At 47.7% G+C, this 10389-nt stretch overlaps 1 protein-coding gene across 2 annotated transcripts in view; it reads left to right on the forward strand.

Annotated features, from left to right (window-relative positions):
• Positions 1 to 7053, forward strand: part of SMARCAL1 (SWI/SNF related, matrix associated, actin dependent regulator of chromatin, subfamily a like 1) — a 57960-nt gene extending 50907 nt beyond the window's left edge. For both annotated transcript variants that reach the window (XM_044913399.1, XM_021702886.1), the window contains 4 exons: positions 531 to 713; positions 2756 to 2856; positions 3795 to 3891; positions 6393 to 7053. In XM_044913399.1, the coding sequence (XP_044769334.1) occupies positions 531 to 713; positions 2756 to 2856; positions 3795 to 3891; positions 6393 to 6632 (621 nt within the window). In that variant the 3' untranslated portion in view covers positions 6633 to 7053. The remainder of the gene's footprint in view (positions 1 to 530; positions 714 to 2755; positions 2857 to 3794; positions 3892 to 6392) is intronic.
• The last annotated feature ends 3336 nt before the right edge of the window (positions 7054 to 10389 follow it).

Here is a 10389-nt window from a genome sequence, read left to right on the forward strand (position 1 = left end):
TTTTTCTTTTTTTTTTTTAAGTAAGCTCTATGCCCACATGGGACTTGAACTCACAACCCCGAGATCGGGAGTCTCATGCTTTACCCACTGAGCCAGCCAGGTGCCCCATAACTGTTCAGTGTCTTGACTGTGAAGGCAGATACGTGAAAAGCCACAGGAGTGATACCATTGTGTAGGATACACACATACAAGTTTAAGTAAAACAGGACATCTGAGTAAGATCAGTACACGTATCAAAGTCAATATCCTGGTTATGCTACACTATAACAAAATATTACCCCTGGGAGAAAGTGGGCCAGATGTGCAAGGAATCCCTGTGCTTTTGCTTAAACTAAAGGGAATCTACAGTTCTCTCAACACAAATGTCAATTTGAAATGAAAAGACAAGCAGCTCCGAAAGCAGTGTCAAGTGAAGACTATGCGCTGGCGGGTCTGAGCCAGCACGACAGCGTGGCTATGTCCTTGGGGCCGCGGCCGCTGAGCCCCGGGCCCCCGTGCAGCCCACCTTGCCTCCCCTCTTGTCCCCTCAGCACGTGCCGCACATCCGCATCGACGGCTCCACCTCGTCGGCAGACCGGGAGGACCTCTGCCAGCAGTTCTGTCTGTTCGAGAAGCACGCCGTGGCCGTGCTGTCCATCACTGCTGCCAACATGGGCCTCACCTTCTCCTCGGCTGACCTGGTGGTGTTTGCTGAGCTGTTCTGGAATCCAGGGGTAAGGGACACAGGAGACAGGAGCGAGGGTCAGTCTGGGCAGACAGGGTTGCCGGGAGCTGTCCCTAGCACCAGTTTTTTGGTTTTTTTTTTATGTTATGTTAGTCACCATACAGTACATCATTAGTTTTTGATGTGATCCACGATCCATTGTTTTCATATAACACCCAGTGCTCCATGCAGTACGTGCCCTCCTTAATACCCATCACCGGGCTAACCCCTCCCTTTTCCCCCCTCCCCTCTAAAACCCTCAGTTTGTTTCTCAGAGTCCATAGTCTCTCATGGTTCATCTCTCCCTCCGATTCCCCCCTGCTCATTTTTCCCTTCCTTCTCCTAGTGTCCTCCATGCTATTCCTTATGTTCCACAAATAAGTGAAACCATATGATAATTGACTTTCTCTGCTTGACTTATTTCACTTAGCATAATCGCCTCCAGTCCCTTCCATGTTGATGTAAAAGTTGGGTATTCATCCTTTCTGATGGCTGGGTAATATTCCATTGTATATACGGATTACATCTTCTTCATCCATTCGTCTGTTGAAGGGCATCTCGGCTCTTTCCACAGTTTGGCTATTGCGGACATTGCTGCTATGAACATTGGGGTGCATATGGCCCTTCTTTTCACTACATCTGTGTCTTTGCGGTAAATACCCAGGAGTGCAATTGCTGGGTCATAGGGTAGCTCTATTTTTAATTTTCTGAGGAACCTCCACACTGTTTTCCAAAGTGGCTGTACCAACTTGCATTCCCAACTGCGTAAGAGGGTTCCCCTTTCTCCACGACCTCTCCAACATTTGGTGTTTCTTGCCCTGTCAATTTTTGCCATTCTAACTGGTGTAGGGTGGTATCTCAGTGTGGCTGGTATCCAGGATCTATAAAGAACTTCTCAAACTCAACACCCAAAAAACAAATAATCAAGTCAAAAAATGGGCAGAAGACATGAACAGACACTTCTCTGAAGAAGACATACAAATGGCTCACAGACACATGAAAAAATGTTCATCATCATTAGCCATCAGGGAAATTCAAATTAAACCACATTGAGATACCACCTAGCACCAGTTTTGTCTTCTTCCATCCGTTTTTGTTAGGCCTCAGAAACATGTTTGTACTTCCCACATGTCAGTCTTCAAAGAAGTGAAGGCTCGCATGTCCGTTGGCTAGTTATTAGATCTTCATGGCAGTCTCCTCTAAGTAGTAGGATTATCGACTCCACTTTCCCGAAGGGAATGTTGAAGTGTGGGAAGGCCAGGAGGAATCTTAGGAGTCCTCCCTCTGTGAGGAGTTGGGGGCACAGATAGCTCAAGGCCCCAGCTGTCCCTGGAGGGGAGCGTGTGGCCCCAGCAGCCATGGCCTAGGCCTCTGGCCTTCCAGTCTGTGCCCCTAGTATTGACCATTGCTGGGAGCTCTTTACCGATGCGGCCACAACAGGCGACCGCGGTGGGTGCCCCACTGGCCTCATCGCGTGAGCGAAGAGCTGTGACAGCAGATATGTGTCATTGGCCACAGGGCACTGCTTCGTGATGGGTGGACTTCGCGGCTGAAGGCATAGATAATAGAAACAATGCTCTTGGGCTCTATTATTTATTATAGGGCTTACCACCATATTAAAGGATCACCCAGCCCCTGGTCATATATGGCCTCTCCCTCGGTGGCGATATGTTTATTTAGAAGGTCACAGTTTCTCTCCCGGTGAGAAGCATGGCAGCGTGCCGGGCTTCCTTCGTCTGCCCTCAGCACAGCCTCCTAGCAGAGTCAGTGCTTGCTGTTTGTTTCTCCCGGCACCTAGTGCTGTGCCCACAACTGGCGAGCTGCAGAGTCTAGCTCCCCCAGAACTTGGCTTGGTTTGGTTTGGTTCTCTCTTGTGTTAGATGGCAGCTTGCTTGAAGGCAGAGGCTGCAGAGCCTGCAGACTTGGGTCGTGGAGTGCAGTCCTTGGAGGAGAGAGGGTGTGGTGGGCTCAGGGGCAGGGGGCTGCATGCTGTGGTGGACAGAGCCCCTTCAGGCCTCGGCCTGCATGCATCCTGATCCCTGGACCTCACAGGTGCTGCTCCAGGCTGAGGACCGGGTGCACCGAATCGGACAGTCGAGCTCCGTGAGCATCCACTACCTCGTGGCGAGAGGCACAGCTGACGACTACCTCTGGTATGGCTGGCCACGGGGCTTGAGCGAGGGTTGACGGCCAGTGATGTGTTTCCTTCGCTCCCTAAGCACTTCTGCTCTTGCTGATGTCTTCAGGGACCAATGCAGAAGACCCAGGTGTCATGCCCTCTCACTTCCACCGTGAGCATGCCGGGACTCCTTCACAGCATTCACTCACACCTTGCTGGGTGCATGAGGACTAAGGGGCTGTGGCCTGAGACAAGGGAGGGGGGAGCTGATCGTGAGGAAGCGTAGGTGCAGGTTTGCTCGTAAGACACTCTGTCCCAGCGGTGAAGGCACTGCTAAGACACAGTGATGTCCCCCTCTGCCCCTTTATGGCATGTATCGGTACAGTAAGCCCGCCCTGTAGTACTGCTGCTGACCTTTGGGAGAAAGTGGGCTCACTGTAGGCCATGTAGTGATTCCTTAGCAGAGCTGGGGTAAAATGTTCAACCCCGGGGTTCATGTACCTAAGCAAAAAAAATCTCCAAATGCTCCTTCTCAATCCCATTTACCCCTTCCTGATACTAAGTTTCTTGATTATCTGTTTCCACTACTCATCTCTGTTTCCAGCTTTATGACTAAGGGGTCTTACCTTTGCCATGTGTGTCGGTTGTTCCTCCTCCCGCATCTTTGGATTTGTGGGTTTGTTCACTGGGCAGCTCATAACAGCACGAGGTTCAGAATTTTGTTGTAATGAGACATTTATTTCCTCTATATCTTCCAGTAGAAAGGATTTTGAACCTAATTAACTCGAACCCTAAATTGGTTTGCAGCTGAGAGGAGGCAAATATTTGAGGTTGGGCATTGGTGCCTTGAGAGCGGCAAAGAAGTGAAACAGCATACTTCAGTCCCATAAAAACAAGGAGGGTGATCTCTTTTTAATCAGCTCGCTGGTTCTGCGCAGCTTGTATTCACCGCAGCTCATTTCTCCCCAACAGGCCCCTAATTCAAGAGAAGATTAAAGTTCTGGGTGAGGCCGGACTTTCTGAGACCAATTTTTCAGAAATGACAGAAGCTACTAATTACTTCTACAAGGTAACACTAGCAAATGTCTCCTTGCTACTGGGGTGGGGGGAGGCATTAAGTTGCTCAGCCCTTGGGTCCTGAGAGAGAAGGTGTGGATCACTCCTGTGGATTTCACCCAGCCTCATGCAGAAAAGTGGCTTTACCATAGCTCGTCTGGAAACCAAAGTGTCTTCTCCTCATGGAACTGCCCAGAATCAGAGTCTGAGTGAAATCAGCAAAATCCTCGAGTGACAGGAAGACTAGAGAGTCTGAGCGTTTAAACTTTCATTTACATTGAGGTAGCAACTAAATGCTTCCTTCCAAATGTAATTATTGAGATAAATAAGACTCAGAAGTCATATTTTTATTTTTCTTTAAGTTCTTATTTAAGTAACCTCTACACCCAACGTGGGGCTTGAACTCATGACCCCCAGATCAAAAGTTGCATGCTCCTCCAGCTGAGCCAGGCACCCCCAGAGATCATATTTTTTAATGTAGAGTATAAATTATCCTCATAGATGTAAACAATTAATAAACTAATTTTGAAACAACCTTATTTTTAAGCTTTTTAAAGAACTCTCTAATTCAGTTGAATGATAAATATTTTCACAGAGCCTTGGTTATTATATGCCCTTTGAAAAGAAGGAACCTTATTTTTAAAGGATTCTCAACCTTCTCGAACTCAATAATGAGTTCATTTAGAACTCATTTATTTATACTGCCTTTACCCTCACTCTGAATTAGTTAAGAATTTCTGCCTAAAGTACAAGATAATATAAATGCCGTTTATCAATACTTATTTTGATTAATAATTGTATCTATTTTTTTTATTAAAATGGGGCTGAAAATTTCATCAACTACTAGAAAAAGAAAATGTTGCCTCCTAGGAGGAGATTAAAGCAAAAGCAGTTACATCTCACTAAGACATCCTGCTTTCCCAGAGGGGAAGTGAAATACTAATCAGATCTTGGACCTTGTTTCCATTAATCAGGCATGCTCTGAGTTAGAGCATAGTATTGCCACCACCATAATCAAATGCAGGTTAACAGTTATTTTACTTGGAACAGGCTGCCTTATGGGGCGGCATTCCTTAACCTTGCGGTTGTTCAGACAGAGGCTGATGAGGATATTTCTAGAGGAGGATGTGTGGATCACGTGAGGCTGACCTTAATGACCCTTTAATATCACTCCTGGTTGGGAAGGCTGGGATCCTGAAAGGCCAGGGAATATCAGGTGCAGGTACATTAGGCAATCTGGAGTTCTCACATGACTATTCCCATGGTCAGTTTTCAGGGGCGTCCCATCACCAATGCGGGGGGCTTCTGTTAAGGAGCAGTGGGGAAATAGAAACCAGCTGGGTTGAGACCTGATCATAAAGGGACTGAAAAGCCCGGGAAGCTACTTCAGCACTGATGAGGTAGACAGAGTGGGGGAGCCCCAGGACATGATGAGAAAATCCTGTTAAAGAAAAATGGGGGGCAGAAATCGGCCCGGCAGAGACCTGCCAGGGATTGAAACGGGGAGAAGCCTGCAGTGGGAAGCACAGGTGCGCCACTGCAGATCCGTGCAGGTACCGAGTGCTGTGGCTCGGGTGAGAGTGTGCCTGTGGAACTTCGCAGGGGAACAGCCTGGAGAGGCAGACTTGCTGCCAGTCTGTGTGAGATTGGGGGCAGTCAGGACGCCCTGGTGATCACAAGCCAGGGAGACCGGAAGCATGTTAGTAGACCATCAGAACTAGGCTTTTTGGAGAGAGTTGCTGGTTTGAGGATGTAGGATTGAGAGGAGAGATGGCTTGCGTTTTTAAACAGCGTTAGTTTAACGGAACCGGGATGTCAGTGGAGATGTTGAAAGCGCACCTGGATTGAAAGACGCTCAGGGTTGGGAATTCACACTTGGGAGAGATCAGCAAAGGGGTGATAGCGAGCGCATTGCGTGCTATGGTTGTAACTGCTGGGCATGATTTTAACACTGCACCAGGGCCGTCAATGCACAGAGGTAGCTGGTGGGCCTTCTGATCATTGGCAGATTTCAGATAGAAACAAGTATGGGAATCTAGTTCTCCGTATGTCAAGTACGGGTATGTTGTATCAACCACTCCGAAAATTAGGTGTAAGCAGTGGCTGAGTACACGGGTTTGGCAGTTGAATTGCAACTTAACTCAGCCCTCGGTGGAGAAGGGCTTTGTAGGAAGTGAGAGCTTGGGAGCTATTTCAATACCGATTTGGAAAGCTAGAAGGAAGAAGACATTTCCAACATAAATTATAGTTTGAGAGCATGTTCTTTATGGCTCTCACACCATTTCTAACTCCCCCCCCCCCGCCTTTTCCTTTACTCCACGAGCAGCAGAGCAGCAGAAAAGAAACGATGTCAGGCAGTAAGGCCGCCCTGGTCTACAGTGGCCGTCATGCGGCACCTGACGCCGTAAAATGTGCAGCCCCCACCTCCGAGTCTCCTCCCCAGCCTCGGTGGCCCAGGGAGAGTCGGTGCTGGAGCCTGCACTCTAACTTTTTTGTTTTCTCTCTCTGATAAAGGACCCAAAGCAGCAGAAGATCTATGACCTCTTCCAGAAGTCCTTTGAGGAGGACGGAAGTGACATGGAGCTCCTGGAGGCCGCGGAGTCCTTTGACCCCGGAAGTGCTTCTGGCGCACCTGGAAGTGATTCCCAGGACCTGGGCGACGCGGTGGACGAAATCACGTTGACGGGCAGCCCCGTGAAGAAAAGGAGATTTGAATTTTTTGATAATTTTGACAGCTTTACCTTTCCCCTATAAGAGGGGGTGGGGCGGAAAGCATTTAAAAATCATGGAAATAAAACAAGGTGTTTTGAAGCTTCTGCTCCTCTTGACGTCACAGCAGTGCTGCCATGTCTCTGGCCCCGCGGGTTCGCAGGCCTCGGCGCAGCATTTCCTTTCTGGCCTTTCTGTGCGGGTCACCTGGGGTCTTCACCTTAGCTTTTCCGGCTGAGAAACAGAGAGAGCAGATTGTAGTAGTGATAATTCATGTTCTTTAAGTAACGAGGTGCTTCCTGTGCAACCCCTGAAATTTGGGTTTTTAAAATGTATTGATTGAACAAGTATTTATAGAGCAGCTGATATGTGCCAGGCAGCGTTCTAGGTGCCGGCAGTAATTCAGCAAGAAAGAGAAAGCTGGTGCCTTTGTAGAAGTTACATCACAGGAGAGATCATAGTTATACATCCTACGAAGAAAAGTAAAGTTAAGGAGGTAAGGGTTTAGAGCAGGAGGTGACAAACTTTTTCTGTCAATAGACAGTAAATATATTTGGCTTTATGGGCCAGGTTGTCTCTGTTGGAATGACTCAACTCTGCTGCTATAGGACAAAAGCTACCCTAGGTAATCCAGAAACAAATGACTTTATGGCTCTTTTCCAATAAAACTCTGTTACGGACACTGAAATGCGAATCCATACAATTTTCATGGTCACGAATTTTTCTTTTGATTTTTTTTCAACCATTAAAAAATGTAAAAACTGTGCTTAGTCCACGGGCCATACAAAAGCAGGCAGTGGGCAGGATTTGGCCCACAAAGCATAATTTGCTAACTCCTAGTTTAGAGCAGCCCCGTCCAACAGAAATATAACACAAGCCACAGATGTGAACTCAATTTTCTAAAAGAGTATTTTAAAAAATAAAGAAGGATCAAATTAGTAATATTTTAACTCAGTGTCTTCAAAATGTCAGCTCAACATACAATCACTATTAAAAACTTACTGAGACACTTCTACCATTACATTCTTTTCTTTCATGCTCTATACCCAGTGTGTATTTGATGCTAACAGCACCTCCCAGAGTGGACTAGCCAGTGTCAAGTGCATGTTTCAAGTGCACTTGTGGCTGGTGGCTCCTGTGTTGGCCAACACAGGTTTAGAGAGTGGTGAGGGGTGGGGGTATCGTGTGGCAGGATTAGAGGTGATGTCACTGAAGAGAAAGAGGCCAGATGACATGGAGCCCCTAGGTCGTGTAAAAAATCAGATTTAATTTTGAACATGAAGCCACTGGGTTTTGAACAGGGATATGAGGCAGTCTGATTATATTTTTAAAAGATCCCTCCAGGGGTCCCTGGGTGGCTCAGTTGGTTAAGCGGCTGACTTGATTTTGGCTCAGGTCACAATCTCAGGGTCATGAGATCGATCAAGCCCGTTGTCGGGCTCCACACTGGGCATGGAGTCTGCTTGAGATTCTCCCTCTCGCTCTGCCCCTCCCACCACTCATGCTCTCTCTCTAAAATAAAAAAAAAAAAAACTTTAAAAAATAAATTAATTAAAAAATGAAAGATCCCTCCAATTTGTGTGTAGCAAATAGATCGGGAAGGATGGTCAGGGGAGCAGTTTTGAGAGGAGGCTAGTGAACTATTGCAGCTGACCACAGGGCAACGCTGAGGTATGGCCCAGCTGAGCATCAGTGTGAAGGAGGTAAGAAGTGCTTGGATTGGATATGTTGTGATTGTAGAGCTGAACGAATTTGAGATGCATTGACCGAGAGGCATTTGAGAAGGAGAAGTCAATACTTAGACCTAGGATCTGGCCTGAGCAAAGCTGTAGTGCCCTTGACTGAGATTAAAGGAAAAAAAAAAGATGAAGAAGTGTGGGTAGGTTGGGTGCCAGGGCAAAATCAAGGTTTTGGTTATGGACTTGTTGAGTTTGAGATGGAGACACCCCACCCAACTCCCCCTTCAAGAAGGGAAGCTTCCTGCCCAGCTTCAGGGAACTCAACTAGCATATAGCCTCCACCGGGCCACAACTTCTAGTTGGTCTCAGTCCATGGAGAGCCACTTTGTCCGAAGTTACACCCTTCCTGGAGCAGCCTGCATAAGTGACTGAACAAGGGGGCCACAAAGGCCGGGCCACTTAGGCCTGATGTGGGACACCCCTGCCGGGCGGGTGGTATTCACTGCAGAGCTGCCCACTCCCCGCTGGGCCGTCTGAGGCTCTAGTTAACCTCCCTCTGCCTGCCCTGCTCCCTCTCCTTCCTTCACAGACATTGATCTCTGATAAACACCGTGTACCACACACTCCCTGTGGTTCCAGGAAACCCAACCTGTGGCATGATCCAAGGGCTAGGTTATGTAGGCTGTAGGATTTGGGTCTCTGGCAGGAGAAGGTCACACCTAGAGCTGTGACTTCTGCCCTCACCAGATATAAATGGTATTTATAGTCATGGGGCTGGATGAGATTGAGCAGGTAAGGTGACTTTGGAGAAAAAAAGCAGATCTAACTAACCCCAGAGCACGCCAACAGTTAGGGCTGGGAAGAGAAAAAGGAGGCCAAACAGCAAAGAAAAAGAGGAAGAAAACCAAAATGGGTGTCGGGGAGGGGGATATTTAAAGAGTTTCAAAAAGGAAGGAGTTGGCTGCTTTAGTTGGTATTGTCGAAAGACAATGGACCAGGGTTAAGTAAAGGTTTAGAGTTAGTCCAATTTTCTTGGCAGCAGTGCAAGATGTCTAAGTTGCTCCAGCATGACTATATGTGTGCATTTGTTTGTTAGACTTGGATGGTTTTCACTCTCATACAGTTTACTAGGTGCCAGGCACCGGGCCAGACACTTTACATGTATTGACGCGGTGAGCCCCACTTCAGAAGAAGGTAGTTCGATTTTCATTGTGCAGATGCAGAAACCGAGCCAAGGGAGTCTCAGCTAGGAAGTGGCAGAGCAAGACTTACAGCTAGGCCACCCCCTCTAGAGCCGCCTACTCTAGGGTAGGTGCACACGTCCTACACCAGCAGGCTTGGGGCTGCTTTGGCGGGTCTATGAGCAGCTGATTGCGTGGCAGCCTTCCCAAGGGGCTCAGCCTCCCTGCAGGCTCCCAGCTAACTCTGTTCTAACTAGAACAAGACCCTGGAATGCACCATTTTCTTGTGCCTTTCGGCCCCCTTTCCAGGGCTTCTAGACAGTTCCAACAGAGAGATCTTTGAGAGCCACCCAACCCCCTTTACTGCTGCTCAAGGGTGTCAGGCATACTGACATGTCAGTACGATCCGATTCAGACTGCAGGGCCATGTCCTGTGGGAGGCTTTGGCCTTGGGAAATAACTGGCTGACTTTCTCCCTTCCTCAGTCAAACCTGGCATTTGGTTACTGAGCTTCCTATTAATCACTGTATTGATCTACTGCTGTGAGCTTCTCTGCAGGGTCAGAGCTCTTCAGGAAATCCAGCCCGAACACCTACCTCTGAGGGGCATGAGTTGCTTCTCCCGTCTTTCTGCAAAGGACTGTGGAGATTAACAGCTGAGTCTGCATTCCGCCGGTGTATCCTGCCATGCTCTGGTGCCAGATCTCCATAGATAATTGGGCCTTTGGTTTCCTCTAGCACCTCCTGAAATGAGAATGACCAGTGTTACCAAAAAAAAAAAAAAAAAAAAAAAAAATCCAGAGTCAAAGGCCCGAGAGAGAATGCTTATCTGGGCTCTCCTCTAGGCCACCGGAAGTGGTCTTATACTATCTTTTTCCTCCAGCTCTCTATTTTGTTTTTAAATTTTGTTAGCTGTACCAGTTTGTTTATAATACTGACTATG

This window comes from Neomonachus schauinslandi, chromosome 3 (assembly GCF_002201575.2).
Source record: "Neomonachus schauinslandi chromosome 3, ASM220157v2, whole genome shotgun sequence".
Taxonomy (NCBI): Eukaryota; Metazoa; Chordata; class Mammalia; order Carnivora; family Phocidae; genus Neomonachus; species Neomonachus schauinslandi.